Raw genomic sequence first — 27,564 nt, forward strand, 5'->3', positions numbered from 1 at the left:
GCCGGTGTAGTATGATTCAATCTTAGTCCTGTATTGACCTGTTTGATGGTTCGTCTGAGGGCATAGCGGGATTTCTTATAAGCGTCCGGATTAGTGTCCCACTCCTTGAAAGCGGCAGCTCTTTAACTCGGTGCAGATGTTGCTTGTAATCCATAGCTTCTGGTTGGGATATGTACGTACGGTCACTGTGGGGACGACGTCATCGATGCACTTATTGATGAAGCCGGTGACTGAGGTGGTATACTCCTCAATGCCATTGGATGAATCCCGAAACATATTCCAGTCTGTGCTAGCAAAACAGTCCTGTAGCGTAGCAGCCGCGTCATCTGACCACTTCCGTATTGAGCGAGTCACTGGTACTTCCTGCTTTAGTTTTTGCTTGTAAGCAGGAATCAATAGGATAGAATTATGGTCAGATTTTCCAAATGGAGGGCGTGGGAAAGCTTTGTACGTGTCTCTGTGTGTGGAGTAAAGGTGGTCTAGAGTTTTTTGTCCTCTGTTTGTACATGTGACATGCTGGTAGAAATAAAGTAAAACAGATTTAAGTTTGCCTGCATTAAAGTCCCCGGCCACTAGGAGCACCGCTTCTGGATGGGCATTTTCTTGTTTTCTTATGGCCTTATACAGCTCGTTGAGTGGAGTCTTAGTACCAGCGTCGGTTTGTGGTGGTAAATAGATGGCTACGAAAAATATAGATGAAAACTGTCTTGGTAGATAGTGGTCTACAGCTTATCATGATGTACTCTACCTCAGGCGAGCAATATCTCGAGACTACCTTAATATTAGACATCGCGCACCAGCTGTTATTGACAAATAAGTAACTTTACTTAGACACAGTTTTCAGTACTGTACGTGTAAGGAATGTAAGGAGACACTGTCATCAACTTTGTGTGTTATTAGGATAAACCATATTATCATGTGGTCATGGTCGATTGCTGCCCCGTATTCAATTCATGACATAACATTTGGAAATGAACTGTTTTACTGAAGTCAATTGCATCAGGCTGTAAAATTGACCTTGTCAGACTTCAAAGTCACAAAGCCTGGGGAAGCCAATGGGACATGATCTAGCCAAACCCTCCAGTCTAGGCCAGTCTAATCCAGGCCAGTCCAGTCAACCATGTCGAATTCAGGAGTAAGGAAGGGAGTGAGAGGATAAAGTCAGTGTCTTAGGTTGGGGACTGTGAAATCCTCTCATTCATTGATATCTGATACAAATATAAAGGATGTGGCAAAGATATGTATAGTTCATTGGATGCATGCCATACCATGTGGAGTCTTTATCACAGATGTATCATAGAAATTAACACAGATCTTTTGTGTGTGAAAAGTGCGCCCCTCTACAGTATACCCTCAAAATAACTTGTATCTGTTAGGTTAAATTACATTATTTCAATTCAAATTTAGTTAATCTCAATGAAACAACATTATGTTTTGAAATGCTGGCTCAGAATCACAGACTTCTGTCTTATGATGAAAAGCAGAACTCTCACCGGCACTCCAACGTTTCCTTCCTGTAACACACAGTAAACTGATTTCCCTAGGTTTGACAGGAACCGAATTTAGCAGATTTTTATTGTGTTTTCGGAAATGAAGGGCAGCTTGTCCCCATTTTAACAATCAACAACGAGATGATTATGTCTTGCTGAGTACATCTTGGTGACTCAAGATAATGAACCATTGTCTATTTGGCTAAATGCCTCTCTTATTTGATCAACTCTGTCTCTCAATTCAATTACATTAATACGGCTAACAGTTTGACATTCCTGTGCACTCTACACTGTAGCTGCTACGTTAAGTCATTATTTTATCAAGTCAATTAGTTTAGTCTTATGGAAGAGTAGGTCACCAACAAACTATCATGGTCCAAACACACCAAGAAAGTTCTGAAGAGAGCACGACAACGCCTTTTCTGAAAAGATTTGGCATGGCTCCCCAGATCCTCAAAACGTTCTACAGCTGCACCATCGAGAGCATCCTGACTGGTTGCATCACCGCCTGGTATGGCAACTGCTCTGCATCCGACCATAAGGCGCTACAGAGAGTAATACGTATGGCCCAGTACATCACTGGGGCCAAGCTTCCTGCCATCCAGGACCTATATACTAGGCACTGTCAGAGGAAGCCCAAAACAATTATAAAATACTTCAGTCACCCAAGTCATAGACTGTTCTCTCTGCTACCGCATGCCAAGCTCTACCGGAGCGCCAAGTCTAGGTCCAAAAGGCTCCTTAACAGATTCTACCCCCAAGCCATAAGACTGCTGAACAATTAATCAAATGGCCACCCGGACTATTTGCATAACCAAAAAAGTGGTAAACAAGTCAGAATATATTTTATATTTGAGATTCTTCAAAAAAAAACTTGAATGAGTAGGTGTGTCCAAACTTTTGACTGGTAGTGTATATATATAGTATATATATTTTTTACTTTAGTTTATTTGTAAATATTTTCTTAACTCTATTTTCTTAAAACTGCATTGTTGGTAAGGTCTACACCTGTTGTATTTGGCGCATGTGACAAATACAGTATGATTTGATCCTACCATGACACACAGGTCAGAGTTCAACAGCCAGCCAGGGCTAACTGAAGGGTTAACGTGGAGGTGTGGACGTTGACTGACAGCCGAGAAAAAGCAGCATGTGACATGAAGCAGTCAGGAGAGTTGGGGTAGCTACAGTAAGACCTATCAATGACAGAGGTCATACTCTGTGGTGTGCTTTGTCTTGCCTGTTAAGCATGTGTCTTAGTGTCTTAAACAACATGCTATTGATAAATGCATCTCCTCTCCTCTCCTCTTAGATGGTATGGGCTTTGAAAGAAAGACATGACTGAGAAACAGTGTAGTGAGTGTTTTGCGATGTGCTGTAACAAACCTGCCTTTGGTAGGCTGTCTATGATGACTTCTACGATCGTTTCGTCTTGGTGGCTAGAGGGTTTTGAGTTTGACTCTTGCAAACAATATCCCCACATTTGCAGCAATATAGTACCTAGCACGGGCAACAAAGCCAATTTCTGTCACCAACTCTTACTTTTAAGACATTACTGTCTTTATAACTTTGTCCCAAAATCCAACCCCAAGCGCTAGTGTGAGACTTTGTCCTTGTGGAACGATTTGCGAAACATTTCCAGTCCTTGTCCTTCCACAGCTGGTGCATCCGACTGGACAGAGGAATGTGTTCAGCTAGATAGAGGCCTGCAGGAAAATACCCCTCAGGATTAAAACTCAGTCCAAGTTCATAAATCTACACTAGCCTGTTTTAAATGTAGTGGTGCTAATCACACCATTTCTGAGTCTCAAGTCTGTGTTTGTGTATGCGTGCTATACACTACACTGAAATGGTCCAAAGCACGTCACTGGATCCACATAAAACAGATGCTGGTGAACTTCAACCGATCATGTGAACACTGTAAGACCAGGGTCTGTCTAGTTCTATAGCCACAAACTGGAGAACATATTTTTACATGGAGAACAAGTTCAGATACAACCGCCTCCACATCAAAACATTTTATCACGTTAAGTGCCTGCTGAACAGGACCCCGACTATTACTGACCCAGACAGGTCAGAAGATCATATACATAATGATCTATTTGGCAGGAAGTGGGTGTGTTGGTGGAATGGGGAGTTGTTCCTGTGTGTGGGAAGACCACCCAGTCCTACCCCAGCTCTGCTCTGGGAGATTTACTGTAAATCAAGCTTCACTATGGGACTCTTCACTCTCAAGTAGGAAACCTGGCACAGCTGCAAAAACTAGCCCGGGTTATTTACTGGAAGAAAATATGGCTGCTGACGCTATGAAGCTTTGTGTCTTTCATTCCAAACATGTTTACAACTGTGTTTTAACACTTTCATGTGGATGGTTTTATAAGAAGAGGCATTCTAACAATAGCATCGTTGTTAGACTTTATCTGTAGGATCTTAGCACGCACAAAACTCATTCATTACCAAAACTCATTCCCATACTATCCAATGTATTACTCTTCTTTAAATCTTGTCTCATGCCTCCCTTACGCTTATCTTATCTCTATCCACCCATACACAAAAATGTATGCACGCATGACTGTAAGTCGCTTTGGATAAAAGCGTCTGCTAAATGGCATATTATTATTATTATTATTATTTAAACCACTTGTAACCATGTGATTAGGCTACCACTGACAAGATGAAGGCACGATGCTCTAAAGAATACAAGAGTCTATGACTCTTAAAGGTTACTCTAAGCATATGAAACCTACATTGAGTTAATAAGTTGGTCAATAAGACAAGCTTATTCTGTAAATCTTGCAATGGGAACTGAGGGGGAGTTCAGAGTTTCAGATAACAAGTTAAACGGCAGACCCAAAGACCCCTTATGGGGTTAAGAACCATCCCACTGGGCAAAAACAGGTTGAATCAACATTGTTTCCACTTCATTTAAACAAGAAAATTCAATGTGATGACATTGAATGAACATGGAAAACTGATTGGATTTGAAAAGAAGTCCTCAACATAAGGGAATTTAGTAATTTTTCTCACCCAACTTATAACCTAAATCCAATGACATGGTGATTTCGGTTGATTTCACGTTAGACGACAACTCAACCAAATGTAAATCAAAACTAGACGTTGTGCCAGTGGGATTCCACATGTCGTCTATCTATTAGGCCTACGTGCTAAAAGTCTGAGTGTTGTGCCACATGGTTGGACATTCAGCTAGCTCTGAAAGGAGGCGTTGCCAAGGTAACAGTTTTCCCTCTCCTGTGTACTCTCCCTAATTGAGTCTTGTATTATGGAGGGTGAATTCCACAAGCATACAAAGAGGGGATTATTCACCCTGGCCATAGACTCACTTAAGAGGTTGTTGATGGGAAGAGAGAGAAAGGGGTGAGGGAGAAAGAGAGAGGTGGGGGGGGGGGGGGTTGATTTGAATAAAGAGAAGGGAGGAGAGAGGGGGGGGGGGGGGGGGGTGATGTGAATAAAGAGATGGGAGGAGAGGGGGGTTGAGGTTGGATTTTTGACTGTGTGCCACAGCCCTGTTCTCATGATCCCTGTTGGTTGCTAGGAAGTCTGTTCTGTTGCTCTCCGGTCAGTTGTGGTCTATGCCAGTCATTCTGCCACAGTGGCTTTTCACAACACACATCATTCCTGGCTGTGCTCGTCTATTACACATGTTCAGCCTAGTGGTTACGCCACTGTCTGATGTCGAGGGTGTCCCTGGGTTTTAGGTTGGCAATCTCAGATATACTAAATCTTCTCTGAAGGTGAAGTCATACTGACACTAGCCTGAGTCCCAGATCTGTTAGTATGGCATTGCCAACTCCTATGTCATTATCCTGCCAAAACAGCACAAACAGATCCGGGACTCAGGCTAGTGTCAGTATGACTTGACCTTCAGATGTTATTAGTAATTATGAGGTAAAAGAACACCCACAAGTGGGTTCTCAGTGGTTTCAGTTTAGATATAACTAGAGACATGCTGTATGGAAGACTTCATGAAAAAGTTTATTGATACAAAATACCAAAACAATAGAAGAAATGTCTATATTGGAACAAATGGCAATAAATACAACACCAGTGGATGGGGTCTACATACAGACAGGGGGGCATTATGGCACAAGGAATCAATGAGATATAAAATAACATTTAAAAATCCATAAGAATTTTGGTCATGTGACAGAACTAACATTTGCGATCATCTTGTGAAAGTCTCAAAACAGGCAGAGAAACTACACACAGAGAACATCAAAAACATTCCAGTGATTTCAAGTCAAACTGGGACAGGATGGCCATAAGCATCTTAACTCCAACCATCCATCTTTTTCTCCAGCCAACCTTCTCTAAAATATGATTGCTGTATATTTAGAATGGATATAGAAAATATAAGTCTCTTACCAAAACTTACCACAGAGCAGTAGACTGATTTGAAGGAGATGAAAGAGGACAAACAATATAGTATATTGAACACAAAGAGGAAAGAAGGGAGCAGGTAAACATGATGTGTAGTGAATGTCAGTGATGGAATATTTCACACAGAACTCCCTAGTTGAGTTTCTGAACTATGAGAACTACAAAACCTATAAAACATAGAAAGAACTTGGCACATTCTATACATTGTTACGATTGGTCGGAAAATATTGACACTTTAACGAGAGTTTAAAAGGAATGCTAGATTGATAAGCCAACATTTCCCTTATAGGGGAAAAAAATGTTTAAAAAAGCTAGCAAGGATAGTAAGTGTCTTGCTCTGTTGATAACATAATCACTCTCTCACACTCACTTTACATTACAGTGGCTTTATACCAGAGTAACACATATTTGCATCAGTTTAAACAACTTCATCATAAGTGGTACCACAAAATTGTATCAAACTACATATAGGCCTATGGTTCATATGATCCGTAAAGGTACTTGGACATGCAACTCCACTCCTGATTCCTGTAGAAGGCCACTATAACGTTACATATTCCCAGACACACTGTGTTACACTTATGCCAACTGGAACTACTGCTACACAGGGTGACATTTTGACTACGCAAAAAAGCAATGCCGTTGTCAAAACAAGCGCTACTTTTTTTCGATACCAAAATGGGGCCCACAGAGGGGAAAATGTCACCCTATTACCGATATAGAGCAATACATAGGCAAATAGGGTGCCATTTGAGACACAGTCAGTCTAATAGTTGATACCCTGGTCCTCGTCATAGTGCCCACTGTACTGCTGTTGGTACCTGCCCCTGTACTCTTCCTCGTCGTCATGCTGATACTGGTATTCCGCCTGGTAGTCGCTGTCACTAATCTCCGATCCATTGGTGCCTGTTCCCAGGCTCCCGTTGCCGTGGCTACCGGCATGGTTGCCGAGGGTGACGGGCGAGGTGGGCTCTGTGGGGGAGGCACAGTACTTGGGGTCATAGATCTGCCTGCCCAGGCCGTAGCTGCTCATGCCCTTCTGGGACGCCACCTTGTTGGTGCCCATCTGCAGGGAGATGGTGGAGCTGTCTGCGGTCTGTCCCGCCGACTTCTGGTCGTAGATGTCACGGCGGGTACCAGGGGCTGACATGCCAGCCTGGGGGAGAGAAGGTTAGGTTGGTGGTGGAGTGGTTGGTAGTGTGTGTGTGTGTGTGTGTGAGCGACAGTGTGTGTGTGTGTGTGACCACAGTAACCTTTAGTTGGTAGAGATCTCACCCTGTTACAAGATCACTGCTAATTGCTTCCAGGGATTACAGTGGCTAGGAATCCATTGCAGCAGAAACCATTGAACCAAAAGAAACACACCATGCACACCAAAGACTACATTCTTACCTGGCTGGCTCCCTTGTTAGTTCCCATCTGCAGGCTGATGGTAGTCTGGTCATAGGGCTTGTCTGTCTGTGACTTTGGGTCATATAAGTGTCTCCTGGTCCCATACGCTGTCATACCAGACTGGCTGGCACATTTATTTGTCCCCATCTATCCAGGACAGAAACACAAACAGCTTTCAGACATGGCTCCATCCATAGGTCACAATGTCCTCTAATCAAATCTCTTCTATATCTGGCCATTTTATTGACCACAAATTCGATGTGTTTCCGAGTATGACTGGGATCCATTGTTATGGTACAGACAGGATAAAAAAAGTGGAAAAATACAAACATGTCTACTGCTACAATATCATTATTTAGTAAAACCACATAGATGAGATCCATTTAAAGCATTATCTCTGTGGTCATTGCTAGTGTGAGCACGACTCACCTGCAGTCCAATGACACATTGGCCAGCCTTCATTTTGTCCTCGTCGAAATGGCGCGTCCTCTTGTCTGCGAACTTCACACCGATGTCACAGTTGGAGTTTGAGCCTTTGGTTTTCGCCTGTTGCATGTTATGAGACAAAGGAACAAAGTCAGTGTCATGAACATGTTTCTATTTCCAACTGTACTGTAAGCCTACATAGTGGTGCATGGGTATCTCAGTCAAATAACATTTTATTGTCACATGCGCCGAATACAACAGGTGATGACCTTACCGTGAAATGTTTACTTACAAGCCCAACCAATTTCGTAACCAATAATGCAGATTTCTTTTTAAAGTAAGAAAATATTTGCAAAAAAAATAAATACAAATAATAAACTAAAGTAAAAAAAGTAACACAAAATAACAATAACGCGCCTACTGTATATACAGAGGGTACCGGTACCGAGTCAATGTGCAGGGGTACAGGTTAGTCCAGGTAATACAGTGGGGAAAAAAAGTATTTAGTCAGCCACCAATTGTGCAAGTTCTCCCACTTAAAAAGATGAGAGGCCTGTAATTTTCATCATAGGTACACGTCAACTATGACAGACAAATTGAGAAGAAAAAAATCCAGAAAATCACATTGTAGGATTTTTAATTTATTTATTTGCAAATTATGGTGGAAAATAAGTATTTGGTCAATAACAAAAGTTTCTCAGTACATTGTTATATACCCTTTGTTGGCAATGACACAGGTCAAATGTTTTCTGTAAGTCTTCACAAGGTTTTTCACACACTGTTGCTGGTATTTTGGCCCATTCCTCCATGCAGATATCCTCTAGAGCAGTGATGTTTTGGGGCTGTCGCTGGGCAACACAGACTTTCAACTCCCTCCAAAGATTTTCTATGGGGTTGAGATCTGGAGACTGGCTAGGCCACTCCAGGACCTTGAAATGCTTCTTACGAAGCCACTCCTTTGTTGCCCGGGTGGTGTGTTTGGGATCATTGTTATGCTGAAAGACCCAGCCATGTTTCATCTTCAATGCCCTTGCTGATGGAAGGAGGTTTTCACTCAAAATCTCACGATACATGGCCCCATTCATTCTTTCCTTTACACGGATCAGTCGTCCTGGTCCCTTTGCAGAAAAACAGCCCCAAAGCATGATGTTTCCACCCCCATGCTTCACAGTAGGTATGGTGTTCTTTGGATGCAACTCAGCATTCTTTGTCCTCCAAACACGACGAGTTGAGTTTTTACCAAAAAGTTCTATTTTGGTTTCATCTGACCATATGACATTCTCCCAATCCTCTTCTGGATCATCCAAATGCACTCTAGCAAACTTCAGACGGGCCTGGACATGTACTGGCTTAAGCATGGGGACACGTCTCGCACTGCAGGATTTGAGTCCCTGGCGGCGTAGTGTGTTACTGATGGTAGGCTTTGTTACTTTGGTCCCAGCTCTCTGCAGGTCATTCACTAGGTCCCCCCGTGTGGTTCTGGGATTTTTGCTCACCGTTCTTGTGATCATTTTGACCCCACGGGGTGAGATCTTGCGTGGAGCCCCAGATCGAGGGAGATTATCAGTGGTCTTGTATGTCTTCCATTTCCTAATAATTGCTCCCACAGTTGATTTCTTCAAACCAAGCTGCTTACCTATTGCAGATTCAGTCTTCCCAGCCTGGTGCAGGTCTACAATTTTGTTTCTGGTGTCCTTTGACAGCTCTTTGGTCTTGGCCATAGTGGAGTTTGGAGTGTGACTGTTTGAGGTTGTGTACAGGTGTCTTTTATACTGATAAGTTCAAACAGGTGCCATTAATACAGGTAACGAGTGGAGGACAGAGGAGCCTCTTAAAGAAGAAGTTACAGGTCTGTGAGAGCCAGAAATCTTGCTTGTTTGTAGGTGACCAAATACTTATTTTCCACCATAATTTGCAAATAAATTCATTAAAAATCCTACAATGGGATTTTCTGGAATATTTTTTCTCAATTTGTCTGTCATAGTTGACGTGTACCTATGATGAAAATTACAGGCCTCTCTCATCTTTTTAAGTGGGAGAACTTTCACAATTGGTGGCTGACTAAATAATTTTTTCCCCCACTGTATGTACATGTAGGTAGGGGTAAAGTGACTATGTATAGATAATAAACAGTAAGTAGCTGTAAAAAAGGGGGTCAATGCAAATAGTCCGGGTAGCCATTTGAGCATTTCAATAAGAAAACACTAGCGTTTGTCCGATACAGGGTTTCAGCACCAATAAAAACACAATGTTTTCCTATTTTTCTGTATTTTGATTAATCGTAATCCTCTCCTATGGCACACTCCTTCTGTATGTTTGGTACTGGGTAATAACGACACCAGGAAAAACTCAGGGTTCTATATTCACCCCAGTAATTGAGAACCTACCATACCAGCCAGAGACAGCAGTGTGCTCTGGACCTGTGTCATGTTCCCGTTCTCAAACAGGTCGTTGGCTTCAAAGATGTCGTTGGGACAAAGGCCAAACTTCAGAATGGCTCGGATGAAATTCCCCAGATTTTCCAGCTAGAATGGAACAAAGGAAATCAGACTCCGGTTCAGTCATTATTTAGTCTTTATTTTTCTGTGAAATACCGTAGCAGCGTTACAGTATACAGTTGAAGTCGGAAGTTTACATACACCATAGACAAATACATTTAAATTCAGTTTTTCACAATTCCTGACATTTAATCCTAGTAAAAATTCCCTCTCTTGGGTCAGTTAGGATCACCACTTTATTTTAAGAATGTGAAATGTCAGAATAATAGTAGAGAGAATGATTTATTTATTTCATCACATTCCCAGTGGGTCAGAAGTTTACATACACACAATTAGTATTTGGTGGCATTGCCTTTAAATTGTTTAACTTGGGTCAAACGTTTTGGGTAGCCTTCCACAAGCTTCCCACAATAAGTTGGGTGAATTTTGGCCCATTCCTCCTGACAGAGCTGGTGTAACTGAGTCAGGTTTGTAGGCCTCCTTGCTCGCACACACTTTTTCAGTTCTGCCCACAAATGTTCTATAGGATTGAGGTCAGGGCTTGGTGATGGCCACTCCAATACCTTGACTTTGTGGTCCTTAAGCCATTTTGCCACAACTTTGGAAGTATGCTTGGGGTCATTGTCCATTTGGAAGACCCATTTGCGACCAAGCTTTAACTTCCTGACTGATGTCTTGAGATGTTGCTTCAATATATCCACATAAATTTTCCTTCCTCATGATGCCATCTATTTTGTGAAGTGCACCAGTCCCTCCTGCAGCAAAGCACCCCCACAGCATGATGCTGGCACCCCCGTGCTTCACGGTTGGGATGGTGTTCTTCGGCTTGCAAGCAACCACCTTTGTCCTCCAAATATAACGATAGTCATTATGGCCAAACAGTTCTATTTTTGTTTCATCAGACCAGAGGACATTTCCCCAAAAAGTACAATCTTTGTCCCCATGTGCAGTTGCTAACCGTAGTCTGGCTTTTTTATGGCGGTTTTGGAGCAGTGGCTTCTTCCTTGCTGAGCGGCCTTTCAGGCTATGTCGATATAGGACTCGTTTTACTGTGGATATAGATACTTTTGTACCTGTTTCCTCAGCATCTTCACAAGGTCCTTCGCTGTGGTTCTGGGATTGATTTGCACTTTTCGCACCAAAGTACGTTCATCTCTAGGAGACAGAACGCGTCTCCTTCCTGAGCGGTATGACGGATGCGTGGTCCCATGGTGTTTATCCTTGCGTACTATTGTTTGTACAGATGAACGTGGTACCTTCAGGCGTTTGGAAATTGCTCCCAAGGATGAACCAGACTTGTGGAGGTCTACACATTTTTTTCGGAGGTCTTGGCTGATTTGTTTTGATTTTCCCATGATGTCAAGAATAGAGGCACTGAGTTTGAAGGTAGGCCTTGAAATACATCCACGGGTACACCTCCAATTGACTCAAATGATGTCAATTAGCCTATCAGAAGCTTCTAAAGCCATGACATAATTTTCTGGAATTTTCCAAGCTGTTTAAAAGGCACAGTCAACTTTGTGTATGTAAACTTCTGACCCACTGGAATTGTGATACAGTGAATTATAAGTGAAATAATCTGTCTGTAAACAATTGTTGGAAAAATTACTTGTCATGCACAAAGTAGATGTCCTAACCGACTTGCCTATACTATAGTTTGTTAACAAGAAATTTGTGGAGTGGTTGAAAAACGAGTTTCAATGACTCCAACCTAAGTGAATGTAAACATCCGACTTCAACTGTACATCAAAATCTCAAGTTTTATTTTGTCTCGCGTACCTTGTGCCAGTTGAGTTTGGAGAGGTTGATTTTTTTAATGGAACCAGGCTGCAGTTTGTTAATCAGCCTAAAGCAGGAGAAAATAGTAAATCTCTTCCAATTTGATATGAACATAAACAAATTCTCAGTGGTAGTTAAAGGAATGATGAAGCGATTAAGAACACAGCTAATCCTCTGTAGATTTTTTCAACACCTGATCACTGTTATGGCAACAATATAACATCCTGTATTAAGTCTACTTGAGTGACCATCTGTCGAGGAATGTGACTAAGTATTCCCCTACATTCTCATAGCTGACTGAGCTAAAGACCGGTGAAGTCTAGGGCTTGTAAACCAGTAACCTGAACAGGGCAAAACATACTTCATATGATGGGGGGATAATATAAAATGATTGGAAGGATGGTATAATATGCAAATACCTAAAACAGCAGCATATGTCAGCATACAAACCCTGTTGTTGAGTGGGTAAATCTAACAGACTTTTTTGTATAGACAGAAAACTCACTCGCAAAGGATGACTCCATCCTTGAGGCCCTTCTGGAAGTTCTCTCCAATGGGCATGCCTGTCACCTCCTCGATCCAGAACCGGAGCTCCTCCTCCTTCTGCAGGTCGTACTTCCCTGCGATCTGAGAAGACAAAAGAATGATGTTTACTCCACCCACTCTTCATTCAACAGTTGTCCAAAATCAAACCCTGACCCCCTAGACACTTGTTAGGATCTAACTTGTTTGGATAGGTAGGCTATAAAACATAAATACCACTTAGCTTATAAAAGGACAAGGTTGAGCTATTATCATAAAACATCCAATCCTTTAAGCAAACCCAATCCTAACACCAACCAACCAAGCCACACACTTAAGGTAGCTTGTCATTTGAAACAATTATAACGAATGTAAGCCTAAACCCAGACTACTTTGCTTTGCAAACTCAATAACCTCTTCGTATATTTATGTATGTGTTGGCCACAGGCAGTGAGAGAAGGAAAGTTATAATAGCCTCAAGGCAGAGGCAGTTTGCTGTTATGAGTGTGTAATGCCTCAACATATTGCTTAGTAAGCAGTGAGCAGCACACCCACTCAATAGTTATAACTCATGGTCATTGGGCCCAGCCGGCCCACTCCTTGGGAAAGTTAGATACAGTCTGTTTAAAGGGAAGGCTTGCACAACAATTCAGAGGGCTTTTAGCCCAATCTACTGTAAATACAGAACATCTGAGAAAGTATTACGCAATCAAAATATTGTAGCGCTTCAGTCCTCACAACAGGCCAAAGCTTTTCAACTGAAGCCATCACATATTGTTCTAAAAGGTGCTGACAATGCCGCAAGGTCAGCTTTTTGGGAAAACACTCCTCTCTCCTCACCCACATCACGGCTGTGTGTTTACCTAGGCCCACTGCTAATAGATGTAAGACACAGGAAATTACATGGACCGCTGCCCCGCGCCTGAACCCTGGTTTTAGGGGGACGGCTCCACAGGTTCCTAAGACCAGACTGACACCGTTTCATTACCCAACGGCTTGAAGGAGAGATAGACAGAGAAAGAGACAGAGACACACACACAGAAAGTAAAAATATCACAGCGACAACTTTACGTGGCATAGCAGAGGGAGAGATTAGAGGGATATTTCTGTCAGTCATCTTAATGAGCTTTCATTGGCTGCTTGGTTGAAGCCCAGGGCTTCCAACTGCGATATACATTTCTTGCTGCTTTCGCTAATAACTCAAGAGAAAGCACTCAAGGGCTGCATGTACATGTATCAACCATCTCAGAGTAGGAGTGCTGATCTAGGATCAGGACCCCATGTCATTTTATTCATTATGATTTAAAAGGCTAAACTGATCCTAGATCAGAACTCCTACTCTGAGACGCTTGATACATACAGTACGGCCCCAGGTCCCCCCTGGCCATAATATTATTTAACATGATCTAAATGGCAAAACTGATCCTAGATCAGCACTCCTCCTAGGAGACGGCTCCAGGGCTTATTAAAGGACTAAGGGGCGATTACATGTCAGCACGGCCAATAAAAAAAAAAAAAATCTCAGATTGTTCTGGCAATTCTCACAAAAACTTCTTTGGGAGGAAGGATGTTTAACATGCTTTATACATTTGTATCACAAACCATTTTTGAGGAAATCATGATGAAAGTGGCCATTTAAGGCCCTTTTAAACCTATACATGTGCACCTATAGTGTGCTCTTAAATATGAAGTATATCTATATTCTGAAGTACAAAATGTTCACATTAACATTATTATTCATATCTCAAAAGTACCTTTTTGATTTGGCTTATTTGCAGACATATTGTTTGGAACGATATACTCTCCAAACATAACATTTCCAGAGTGGGCTCTCCGCTACTTTGGAAGAAATGATCAGATATATATATATATATATATATACACATATACACACACACACACACACACACACACACAGTGGGGAGAACAAGTATTTGATACACTGCCGATTTTGCAGGTTTTCCTACTTACAAAGCATGTAGATGTCTGTAATTTTTATCATAGGTACACTTCAACTGTGAGAGACGGAATATAAAACAAAAATCCAGAAAATCACATTGTATGATTTTTAAGTAATTAATTTGCATTTTATTGCATGACATAAGTATTTGATACATCAGAAAAGCAGAACTTAATATTTGGTACAGAAATCTTTGTTTGCAATTACAGAGATCATACGTTTCCTGTAGGTCTTGACCAGGTTTGCACACACTGCAGCAGGGATTTTGTCCCACTCCTCCATACAGACCTTCTCCAGATCCTTCAGGTTGCGGGGCTGTCGCTGGGCAATACAGACTTTCAGCTCCCTCCAAAGATTTTCTATTGGGTTCAGGTCTAGAGACTGGCTAGGCCACTCCAGGACCTTGAGATGCTTCTTACGGAGCCACTCCTTAGTTGCCCTGGCTGTGTGGTTCGGGTCGTTGTCATGCTGGAAGACCCAGCCACGACCCATCTTCAATGCTCTTACTGAGGGAAGGAGGTTGTTGGCCAAGATCTCGCGATACATGGCCCCATCCATCCTCCCCTCAATATGGTGCAGTCGTCCTGTCCCCTTTACAGAAAAGCATCCCCAAAGAATGATGTTTCCACCTCCATGCTTCACGATTGGGATGGTGTTCTTGGGGTTGTACTCATCCTTCTTCTTCCTCCAAACACGGCGAGTGGAGTTTAGACCAAAAAGCTATATTTTTGTCTCATCAGACCACATGACCTTCTCCCATTCCTCCTCTGGATCATCCAGATGGTCATTGGCAAACTTCAGACGGGCCTGGACATGCGCTGGCTTGAGCAGGGGGACCTTGCGTGCGCTGCAGGATTTTAATCCATGACGGCGTAGTGTGTTACTAATGGTTCTTTGAGACGGTGGTCCCAGCTCTCTTCAGGTCATTGACCAGGTCCTGCCGTGTAGTTCTGGGCTGATCCCTCACCTTCCTAATGATCATTGATGCCCCACGAGGTGAGATCTTGCATGGAGCCCCAGACCGAGTGTGATTGACCGTCATCTTGAACTTCCATCTTCTAATAATTGCGCCAACAGTTGTTGCCTTCTCACCAAGCTGCTTGCCTATTGTCCTGTAGCCCATCCCAGCCTTGTGCAGGTCTACAATTTTATCCCTGATGTCCTTACACAGATCTCTGGTCTTGGCCATTGTGGAGAGGTTGGAGTCTGTTTGATTGAGTGTGTGGACAGGTGTCTTTTATACAGGTAACGAGTTCAAACAGGTGCAGTTAATACAGGTAATGAGTGGAGAACAGGAGGGCTTCTTAAAGAAAAACTAACGGGTCTGTGAGAGCAGGAATTCTTACTGGTTGGTAGGTGATCAAATACTTATGTCATGCAATAAAATGTAAATGAATTACTTAAAAATCATACAATGTGATTTTCTGGATTTTTGTTTTAGATTCCGTCTCTCACAGTTGAAGTGTACCTATGATAAAAATTACACCTCTACATGCTTTGGAAGTAGGAAAACCTGCAAAATCGGCAGTGTATCAAATACTTGTTCTCCCCACTGTGTGTGTGTGTGTGTGTGATATATATATATATCATTAAATCAATCACAGCCCTCCTGCAGGATTGTGCATTTAGCAAATCACCAGCAGAGGGAGTTCCCTTTGAATCCATTTTCCCCATTCACTGTGTTGGTGATGCTCATAAAATGTATCATAACTTCGAAAGTAGCAGAGAGCCCACTCTGGAAATGTGATGTACTTGTAGAGTATGTCTAAATATGAACAAAATCAAAAAGGGTACTTTTGAGATATTCATATTAATATTTTTAATGTTGAATAAATTAATGTGTAAAATTGTATTTCAATTATATACTGACTGTAGAAAACATTAGGAACACCTGCTCTTTCCATGACAGACTCACCAGGTGAATCCAGGTGAAAGCTATGATTCCTTATTGATGTCACCTGTTAAATCCACTTCAAAATCAGTGTTGGTGAAGGGGAGGAGCCTTGAGACATGGAATGTGTATTGTGCCATTCACAGGGTGAATGGGCAAGACAAAAGATTTAAGTGCCTTTAAAAACAGGGTATGGTAGTAGGTGCCAGGCAAACCGGTTTGAGTGTGTCAAGAACTGCAACGCTGCTGGGTTTTTCACGGTCAACATTTTGCTGTGTATCAAGAATGGTCCACCACCCAAAGAACATCCAGCCAACTTGACTCAACTGTGGGAAGCATTAGAGTCAACGTGCCAGCATCCCTGTGGAACGCTTTTGACACCTTGTAGAGTCCATGCCCCGACGAATTGAGGCTGTTCTGAGGGCAAAAGTGGGTGAAACTCAATATTAGGAAGGTGTTCAGCAGATATAATTAATATTTAAGAGCACACTATTACGAGTATAATGACACCAAGGTGTTGTCTGTATCATGTATCAGTGGGTCTTACAGGGGGCTTGTATAGGTCTAAAAAAAGGCTTAAAATGGCCACTTGCACCATTATAAAATGTAAAAAGCATACCAAACCTCCTTCCTCCCAATTAAGTTTCTATGTGAGAATTGCCAGAACAATCGGAGATACCAAAAATATTGTTTTCCTCTCCGGGCTACAGGCGCAACTCCAGCAGGTTATGGTACAGTAACAACGCTGTAGTCAGCAGTTTCCCATTCAGAAGGAATGTGGAATAGCGATCGACCAGGTCTCTTCCTCGCAGCTTGAGTTACTGTAGTGCAGGAGTATTCAACTCTTACCCTACGAGGTCCGGAGCCTGCTGCTTTTCTGTTCTACCTGATAATTAATTGCACCCACTTGGTGTCCCAGGTCTAAATCAGTCCCTGATTAGAGGGGAACAATGAAAAAAGGCAGTGGAACTGGCTTCTAGGTCCAGAGTTGAGTTTGAGGGCTGTAGTGCATCCTTTAACAGTGTTTTCCATTAGTGCGGCTACATTTTCCACTTCATATTAACTAGGCTACTTTTCATTTTTTTAAATGTGCTAGTCCGTCGAGCCCTCTCCCACTAGAATGAACGATATGTGTCTTCTAGCGATCTATTGACAGGACAGGCGCCTGTCAGTCACAAAGCGAGCGATGACAGGGAAACGCTGCAGAGAGGAAGATGCGAAGCAAGAGGTTTCACTCCAGCCAAAATCTGTCCAAAATAAGCCCAATGCGTTTCTATGGGCTTATTTTGGACCTAAGCTTGTCACGGGTCTTCCCGCCTTTGGGACAATGACTCCCATTGTCAGGGTGGAGACATGAGCATCTCGTCAATATATACAGATCTCTGGTTGCAGTGGTTTACATTTCATTTATTAATTTCTTCCGCGTGTTTCATTTGGCCAACCACGCGGAGTCATTGTCCATAGTAGGCCTATGCTATTTACTGTGTGTTGATTGACAACTGAACAGCAAGTGTTGCCTAGTTTATAAAAAGGTGTTGAACTGACTGAATAAAGTCCATCTCCTATATCCCTTTGCCATTCAGAAATCATGCAACGTAGTTATGTCCATGGTATCGCATAGGTTCCTTTCCTTTCCTAGGATGTCGGGACTTGCCAGTCAGTGACGCTAAAGTGACTCTCGCCTCATCAGCCTACAGGCATAGGCTACTGGTAGGCCTAGGCTTTTTGGTGGTTATCTGCAGATAAATTATTAAAACATCCGATGAAGATGGTGAATCATCACTGCAGGAACAATAGGCAGTGGAGAGATGCATTCTGGTCCAAATACACTGCTCAAAAAAATAAAGGGAACACTAAAATAACACATCCTAGATCTGAATGAATGAAATAATCTTATTAAATACTTTTTTCTTTACATAGTTGAATGTGCTGACAACAAAATCACACAAAAATTATCAATGGAAATCAAATGTATCAACCCATGGAGGTCTGGATTTGGAGTCACCCTCAAATTTGATGTAATGTCCTTAAAACAAGTCAAAATGAGGCTCAGTAGTGTGTGTGGCCTCCACGTGCCTGTATGACCTCCCTACAACGCCTGGGCAGGCTCCTGATGAGGTGGCGGATGGTTTCCTGAAGGATCTCCTCCCAGACCTGGACTAAAGCATCCGCCAACTCCTGGACAGTCTGTGGTGCAACGTGTCGTTGGTGGATGGAGCGAGACATGATGTCCCAGATGTGCTCAATTGGATTCAGGTCTGGGGAACGGGCGGGCCAGTCCATAGCATCAATGCCTTCCTCTTGCAGGAACTGCTGACACTCCAGCCACATGAGGTCTAGCATTGTCTTGCATTAAGAGGAACCCAGGGCCAACCGCACCAGCATATGGTCTCACAAGGGGTCTGAGGATCTCATCTCGGTACCTAATGGCAGTCAGGTTACCTCTGGCGAGCACATGGAGGGCTGTGCGGCCCCCCAAAGAAATGCCACCCCACACCATGACTGACCCACCGCCAAACCGGTCATGCTGGAGGATGTTGCAGGCAGCAGAACGTTCTCCACGGCGTCTCCAGACTCTGTCACGTCTGTCACGTGCTCAGTGTGAACCTGCTTTCATCTGTGAAGAGCACAGGGCGCCAGTGGCGAATTTGCCAATCTTGGTGTTCTCTGGCAAATGCCAAACGTCCTGCACGGTGTTGGGCTGTAAGCACAACCCCCACCTGTGGACGTCGGGCCCTCATACCACCCTCATGGAGTCTGTTTCTGACCGTTTGAGCAGACACATGCACATTTGTGGCCTCTGGCAGTGCTCCTCCTGCTCCTCCTTGCACAAAGGCGGAGGTAGCAGTCCTGCTGCTGGGTTGTTGCCCTCCTACGGCCTCCTCCACGTCTCCTGATGTACTGGCCTGTCTCCTGGTAGCGCCTCCATGCTCTGGACACTACGCTGACAGACACAGCAAACCTTCTTGCCACAGCTCGCATTGATGTGCCCTCCTGGATGAGCTGCACTACCTGAGCCACTTGTGTGGGTTGTAGACTCCGTCTCATGCTACCACTAGAGTGAAAGCACCGCCAGCATTCAAAAGTGACCAAAACATTAGCCAGGAAGCATAGGAACTGAGAAGTGTTCTGTGGTCACCAACTGCAAAACCAGTCCTTTATTGGGGGTGTCTTGCTAATTGCCTAGAATTTCCACCTATTGTCTATTCCATTTGCACAACAGCATGTGAAATGTATTGTCAATCAGTGTTGCTTCCTAAGTGGACAGTTTGATTTCACAGAAGTGTGATTGACTTGGAGTTACATTTTGTTTAAGTGTTCCCTTTATTTTTTTGAGCAGTGTATGATAATTGGGGCCCTCACGGAATCCAGGCATTAAAACAGAATTCAACAATATAAAAAAAAACTTTTATTGACAGTAGGGAATCAACTAAATGTATAGAAAATTAATTTGCCCAAGTTTATCGTAAGACATGAACAGAATGCATCAATAATTTGTATTTCCTGTAACTTTCTGAAGAGGCAACGAGAATGCCCCCCTCTCTGTGATGCTAATGAAACACTCTTCTGGTAGATAGAAATGTTAACTACAAAGTAGACTATGCTTACCTGGCAGAATTATATAATGATTATTTTCATCAAGTGGCTATTTGTTTTGCAAACTCTACCATCACATGTGCGCTACAAAAGCACTGCTAAACCACAGCCTCTTGCTAGGTGTGCATTTGAATGAAAGGGTAACTACACCCACAAACCTACATTTATCCGATTTTCCCAGACCCGCACCCCTGCACATTGACTCGGTAGCCTTGTTATTTTGTGTTCCAGTTTTTTTCCCCCCTTTAGTGTTTTTAGCTAATTTTCCATTCTTTTTATTTTATTTTTACTCTGCATTGTTGGTTAAGGGCTCGTAAGTAAGCATTTGACGGTAAGGTCTACACCTGTTGTATTCGGTGCATGTGACAAATGAAATTTGATTTGAATCAGTCTGCTTTTATTCTAGCACTGCTGCTTCAGACTGAAGATACCACAAATGTCAAAACAGAGCCTCTTCAAGGTCTGTCTGTCTGTGTGTGTGCTTGTGCGTGTGTTTAGCTGGGAGGAGTGGAGGTAGAGGTTCAAGAGAGATCCCTCATCTGCAATTGATTAAACCCCCAGTCTGCACTTGGGTTACACACACAGTTATCAATCCCCACACAATGCCTGCAGCTCTCTCTGCTGAAAACAGTCTTCAGTAGTCTTCCCTCAGCAAGAGAGGACTCAAACCCCACCAACCTCTCCCTTCCCCTTCACACAAAACTTTTATAGTGTCTAACAGTTAATCACCCGCCCACAAGTCAAATGAGAAATCTGTCATCAAGATGAAAAAGGGAAAAGACGTATTCTCATTATCACTCAAAGGCTCTGTGTAGGAAAGATGGCAACCGTTCCTACAAAGACCAGCAGTCTTCAAAAAGGGCAAAGAGTCTTTAATGGGATTAAAAGGAGGGTAAAGTTGATGTGATGTCCCAGAAATGCATTCATTTGACTCCTATCCCACACTGGGAGGGTCAGAGGTCAATGTGAGAGGTAGATAAAGGAAAAAGTGCCCTCACAACCTTGTGTCACACCAAACAAGCTATGTTAGGCTAGTCGTTGCTATGAGACCCAGAAGACACAAGTCCCACACAGCGAGTACCTTTAAAAACATCCCATGGAGAGCTGAGAGGGGAGTGTGAACAATCCCTGTTCGGGTCTAGAAATCGCTCCTCATGGCTAAACAATAGCTCCAATGTTCTTGGACTTGATAGAGCAGAACTAGCTAGGCATTCAGAGAGGAAAGAGGGGGAGAAAAGCAGGACTAGCCAAAAAGCCATTGATTCATCTTTCTCTTTCTCAGACATGCAGAGAAAGAAACCCCCTCTTCTTATACTACCAATCCTGCCCACGCAACTGGAAGCATTTTCTGATGAGTCTGGGGAATGGAGAGAACATCTGGACTGAAAAAAAGAATGAGAGCGTCGTATTGTAAATGGGCCGCTCCTTCAGGATACAACATTACTGTTCTGCAAAAGTTAGCCTACGTTTGTGGCAAAAATGACAGGCTTTGCCCTCCAAAACCTCGAAATGTATGCTACTACAAAACCCACAACCTGTTTAAATATTGGTTATCCATTTATTGGAGAGGAAATGGCATTGAATGGAGCCTTGACAAGAGACAGCTGGTGGTGGGTTAATAAATTATTAACCTTCTGTGGCTCTGGGAAATGTTCAATGGAGTGGAATGATGCAGCGATTTTGTCTGTGATGAGTGTAAGGGGAGGTAGAAACAATTACGCCGTCTGTTTACGTTGCCCTAGGCCCATTGTCATAGTGCTGTTTGTTGACATACAGTAAGAACGTGTTAACAGAGACCCTCAAGTAAAGCTGGAAGGCGGCCATTTTCCAAATTGTGTGGACAACGTTTTTCCCCATTTCCAATTCAAATCTGGCTCTATCCATCTTCACCTGTGAGCCATGACTCAAAATGTCACTGTTATCCTTAAGACACCTCCTCTTGACCTGATAATATAAAAATAACCAAAAAGGAAATAACTCCCGATATGTCAAAAACAGAAAGTGCTGCTGCTCCATCCGGTGTTCTTCCTGCTCTTCCTGGGTTTGAAGGGTAATTATAGTGAGTGTTTACTTAACAGCACTCAGGAAGACTCCTTCCTGTTCTCCTTGAGATGTCAGCGTGGGGTTTAAAAGGCCACTCTGGGACATCCTCAACAGATGGAGGATGTGTCAACAAAATCATGACATTCTCTCAGAACAGCTATGCTAGTGTTGTGGTGGTAGAACTAATTAAAGGGAGGCCCCCCCACCCCCACCCCCACCCCCACCCCACCACACTGGCCACAGTTTGCTGAAATATATGAACATATTTTGCATTTACATTCAATTATGCAAAACAGAACAAGTGGTGAGTATTCCTGGGAGTTAAATGCAAATATTTCTGGACTGATACGCGTAATCTCTTCAGTCCTCTTTCAAACAACTAACTGCCAAGCCAACACCACAAACATGTCTTTGTTCTGTGTGGCTGGACTTGGGCTAACCCTAAATACTGTAGTCAGGGGAGCTATTTTAAGTCCTATGGATGAGGTGCACTGTGCACATGATGTTCACCACAGCCTTATCTCTTGTGCACAGGAGGGAAAAGTAGCTGTGGACACGTAAGCTGCAGATACGATACAAGGACGGTGTGTAAACGTTGTCTGATTACTGAAGAGGTCAGCCAGAGTCATGGGAAAAGTTATTGGACAGGTGGCTTGAATTCATCCTTATTGCAAATGACGCAAGTTGTGTCTTCTTAGTGAGATTAACCCGTATGCATTGAATATTGATGTGAAAAAAACACATTCTTTCTCGTTAGGGTACTCATGACGTGAACAGGTTTGTACCGGTGTAGCCCACTTCTACCGTGTCTACTGTATCTCTACCGTAGGGGTGAAGGTTAGAGGGGTACAGTGCCTTCTGAAAGTATTCAGACCCCTTGACTTTTTCCACATTGTTACGTTTCAGCCTTATTCTTAAATGGATAAAATAAAAATCCTCAGCAATCTACACACAATACCCCATAATGACAAAGCGAAAACACGTTTTTAGAAATGTTTGCAAAATGTATTACAAATAAAAAAACAGAAATACCTTATTTGCATACGTATTCAAACCTTTTGCTATGAGACTCAAAATTGAGCTCAGGTGCATCCTGTTTCCATTGATCATCCTTGAGATGTTTCTACAACTTGACTGGAGTCCACCTGTGGTAAATTAAATTGATTGGACATGATTTGGAAAGGCACACACCGGTCTATATAAAGGTCCCACAGTTGACAGTGCATGTCAGAGCAAAAACCAGGCCATGAGGTCGAAGGAATTGTCCGTAGAGCTCCAAGACAGGATTGTGTCGAGGCACAGATCTGGGGAAGGGTACAAAAACATTTCTGCAGCATTGAAGGTCCCCAAGAACACAGTGGCCTCCATCATTCTTAAATTGAAGAAATTTGGAAAGACCAAGACTCTTCCTAGAGGTGACCAAGAACCCGATGGTCACTCTGACAGAGCTCTAGAGTTCCTCTGTGGAGATGGGAGAACCTTCCAGAAGGACAACAATCTCTGCAGCACTCCACCAATCAGGCCTTTATGGTAGAGTGACCAGACGGAAGCCACTCCTCAGTAAAAGGCACATGACAGCCCGCTTGGAGTTTGACAAAAGGCACCTGAAGACTAAGATTCTCTGGTCTGATGAAACCAAGATTGAACTCTTTGGCGTGAATGCCAAGCGTCACATCTGGATGAAACCTGGCACCATCCCTACGATGAAGCATGGTGGTGGCAGCATCATACTGTGGGGATGTTTTTCAGCGACAGGATCTGGGAGACTAGTCAGGATCGAGGCAAAGATGAACGGAGCAAAGTACAGAGAGATCCTTGATGAAAACCTACTCCAGAGCCCTCAGGACCTCAGACTGGGGCGAAGGTTCACCTTCCAACAGGACAATGACCCTAAGCACACAGCCAAGACAACGCAGGAGTGGATTCGGGACAAGTCTCCGAATGTCCTTGAGTGGCCCAGCCAGAGCCCGGACTTGAACATCTCTGGAGAGACCTGAAAATAGCTATGCAGCAACGCTCCCCATCCAACCTGACAGAGCTTGAGAGAATCTGCAGAGAAGAATGGGAGAAACTCCCCAAATACAGTTGTGCCAAGCTTGTAGCGTCATACCCAAGAAGACTCGAGGCTGTAATCGCTGCCAAAGGTGCTTCAACAAAGTACTGAGTAAAAGGTCTGAATACTTATGTAAATGTGATATTTCCATGTTTTTTTTTTTTTTTAAACCCGTTTTTGCTTTGTCATTATGGGGTATTGTGTGTAGATTGAGGGAAAAACATTTTTTAATCAATTTTAGAATAAGGCTGTAACCTAACAAAATATGGAAAAAGTCAAGGGATCTGAATACTTTCTGAAGATGAGTAGGGGTCATGTCCATGTGTCAACACTTTCAGCCTAGTTTTCATAGTTAAAATTGGTATTTTCTCTTCTTCCTAGCACTTCCTAGCGGACTGGAGGTTTAAGTGTCCTGTCCTCGAGCCAGCACAGATGGTCTGGCCATCACAGCACCACTTTATAACAGTCCTTACTGTTAAGGGTTATGGCAAAAATAGACCCGTCTTACAGCGGCGGTCTTACAGACGTTACAGCTTACAGAGTACTCCAAGTATCTGTAGTACTAAAGAAAAAGCTATAACCGCAACAGTTTCAGCCCTGTATCAGATTCATAATTCCAGGTAGTGACATAGTTTCAACATTTTGGACGGTGTCAGATAACACGATGCAGGAAGCCAGAACTTGAGATATGGCTAAAGACCAGGGAGAGGGTATTTTACAAAGTAGGCTAATTCACTTACATTACTTTTGCAATTACTGGACAAAGCAACTTCCTTTGTAGTGTAGAGCTCTATTGTACTCCTGAGTTCATTTTAAGTATTCATAAATAGCACACACAAGCATTTCCTGGGAATTTTCCATCTCTGTAAGTAAAATAAACATAGGACGGGGTCAATACCATTTCAAGTAAGTCAATAATTAATTTCCTGAATCCACTGAGTTGAAAAGGAATCGGCCCCAATCACCCAAGCCTGCTACTCCAGTACAATGTCCTACATTGTTGCTGTCTGGCATACAGCCATAGCTGTGAAGATGTTGTGTGGTGGTTTTTACTAAAAGTATCAAAGGCCGTGTAAGGTGATGTTGACGACCTGTTGACAGCCAGTTACACACACCAAAGCTCCCACTGTGGTCTTGACATCCAAGTGATGATGGGAGCCTCCCATTGTGATCAGCTTACTTCCTGGAACACATCTGGATGTCAGCCTGCCTGGAGTTACCATGAAAACCATGACCAGGAACCCATGTGGAGGGCTCTACTAGGGCTTTAATTCTACTATTACAGACAGCTTCCAGGACTCGAATGCACTTTCAATGGAGAATATCCATTTAGCATGCTTAAATCCAAGAGTAAGCTTAATCCGGGTCTGGGAAACTTGTCCAAAGAGGCCAAAAGGATTTGCCTAAAGTACAGTATGCAGATCTTTACTAGAAAGGTATATTAAAATGCTACAAGGAGGGTTGGCTAAGAGGTTTTTGTGCACCGCTTGACAGTTCAGAGACATTCAAGGCACTTCCTATGGAACACAATCTGACTTTTCTTTTCCACAAGCCATCGCAGCAGACCACTGAAGGGCTGGTATATCTCTGTCAGACTTCTAATAAAGCGTATCTTCTGGCAGACCACATGGAAAATGTATCCGCTCACACTGGCAGGCGGCGGGGATAGGATGGAACCATTGCTTTGCATGGATGGAATGACCCACTTTGGGCTCCATTTAGAAAGGGAGTGAAATAACAAAAAGCCACTGGAGAGGAGCTGTGGGTATCGGTATAAAAAGACTGGTAAATACGATGATTGGCGATAGCAGTTTTTTTCAGACTATGTGGCTTGACCTGGAAAACTCTGGGCCCTAGATATACCATAGCTATAACTGGGTCAAGTTAGGTGATCAGGAAAAACTCCTGACACTAGTGATCCACCTCTTTAGTTAAAGTGTGGGACATACTGTACGTGTGGGTCATAGACCTCTGGGCCATCTGGGATTCTCCCCAGCAGCAATGTGCTCAATGGAACAGAAGCCAAAAAAAAAACATGGAAGACTTGTCAAGGGGCCCAGCCCATCATCTATTCAACAGCTAAAAATATTAATATTTCATTTTCAGATTTTTTATGGGATAAGTGAGTCATGCTATATTGCTGAGCTGCATGGTAGACAGAAAATGGTAGACAGAATGACATCTAGGGGACCCTTTAAAACAATAGTAGCAAATTGATTCCACATGAGTCTGACAATGAAGGCAACACTGCAGCTTGAGACTGTGTACAAAATTCAATAAACTACAGTGAGGTCAGACAAGGAGAAAGCATTGTTGAGGCGGATGTTGTCTAGTACTGCAGACTTCACTCAGAAGTATAGGGACCCCTCCACCGCCCATACAGGCTCCACCCACTATGTTGGAGCAACAATGAGTTGTTGGCCTTGCCATTCATTCATGACGCTTTCATCCTTTCCTGTAACAAAAAAGATCATAAAGGAATATTGTACACAATGTATAATTGTTTTCATCCAGCATCACTGAAGCCCAAAAAGGTTGCACTTGTGAAAGGTCTGGGAAAAGGGGACCAAGAATGTCAATATTTGACATACAGCCTATTTGTTTCCAACGCAGTGTTGTTCTTGCTGAGAAAATTAAATAATTATGTCAAAGAAATTAAATCACAGGCAATAAGGATGTTAGAAAGAAAGCGTTCTAACACACGTTATTCTGCACCCTTTAACCTGGTAGACTATCCTTTTCAGGACAAAATGTGCAACAAGACAAAGGGCACATTGATTGACAAATAGAGCATAATTCATAGTGAAGTACGTGGCTATTTGCCATCACACACTTTCCACAATTAGAAAAAAAGTTTCAGGTCGTATCGAGAGGAAATGAATGCACCGATTGATGCGAAGCAGTTTCACGGTGATCTATTTTATGTAAATTATAATTTTCTTCCCAAAAACCTATAATTTCATCAATTTGATAGTTAAAATGGTATAATCCTTATATTCACGCACGCTTACCTTGCTTCTCAATTCTGCAGTCAGCCCGTAAACTGGTCCCTTGTTGAATTGAGTCATTTTCCTTTGTTTTGCAAATGTAAAACAGTGTCAATAATTTGCAACACAAGTTGCGGCTTCTTCCACGTTTCCTCTGTTACAAAGTAGAAATCTCCGTGCAAGAGTTACAACTGTGAAAATAAAAGAAATCTGTCAACCTCTTTAATAGTCTTCGTTTTCAGTGAGCAGATAGACAGAGAGAGCACGGATCTGACTTTGCACAGAAAGTTATGTGTCGCAGTAGATAGCTTGTCTTTCGACCTAAAAAAAAAAAGTGTGCAGCGCGAGAGACCTGTGGTAAGCCAATCAGAATCCTTGTACTCGCTCATGGATCACAACAAAGATAAAGAAATAAGGATGTTAGAAAGAAATCGTTCTAACACAAGTTATTCACAATAACAGATTCACAATTTGGTTTATCAAGTATCCCCTGATTAGGCTATATGACACTCCTACCATTCGATCCCT

General features: G+C 42.8%; 1 protein-coding gene across 1 annotated transcript; it reads right to left on the reverse strand.

Moving 5' to 3' along the window:
* Positions 1 to 5,464: 5,464 nt before the first annotated feature.
* Positions 5,465 to 27,376, reverse strand: LOC311099178 (calponin-3-like). Its single transcript, XM_084139858.1, has 7 exons — positions 27,061 to 27,376; positions 12,489 to 12,610; positions 11,984 to 12,050; positions 10,094 to 10,231; positions 7,710 to 7,826; positions 7,281 to 7,427; positions 5,465 to 7,044 (listed from the first exon to the last, which is right to left on the reverse strand). Exons 1-7 carry the CDS (start codon positions 27,115 to 27,117, stop codon positions 6,655 to 6,657), a joined length of 1,038 nt encoding a protein of 345 aa, XP_083995984.1. The 5' UTR covers positions 27,118 to 27,376; the 3' UTR covers positions 5,465 to 6,654.
* Between the last annotated feature and the right edge of the window lie 188 nt (positions 27,377 to 27,564).

This window comes from Coregonus lavaretus (genome assembly GCF_964263955.1).
Source record: "Coregonus lavaretus genome assembly, chromosome: 23".
Classification (NCBI taxonomy): domain Eukaryota; kingdom Metazoa; phylum Chordata; class Actinopteri; order Salmoniformes; family Salmonidae; genus Coregonus; species Coregonus lavaretus.

Bases quoted from the DNA above. Each gene is read 5' to 3' on its own strand.
- LOC311099178 (XM_084139858.1), bottom strand. From the start codon at position 27,117: ATGACTCAATTCAACAAGGGACCAGTTTACGGGCTGACTGCAGAATTG. The intron at 10,232-11,983 runs GTACGCGAGACA...GTTCCATTCTAG, and splicing joins CCAAACTCAACTGGCACAAG to CTGGAAAATCTGGGGAATTT. The intron at 7,045-7,280 runs GTAAGAATGTAG...TCTCTCCCCCAG, and splicing joins CTAACAAGGGAGCCAGCCAG to GCTGGCATGTCAGCCCCTGG.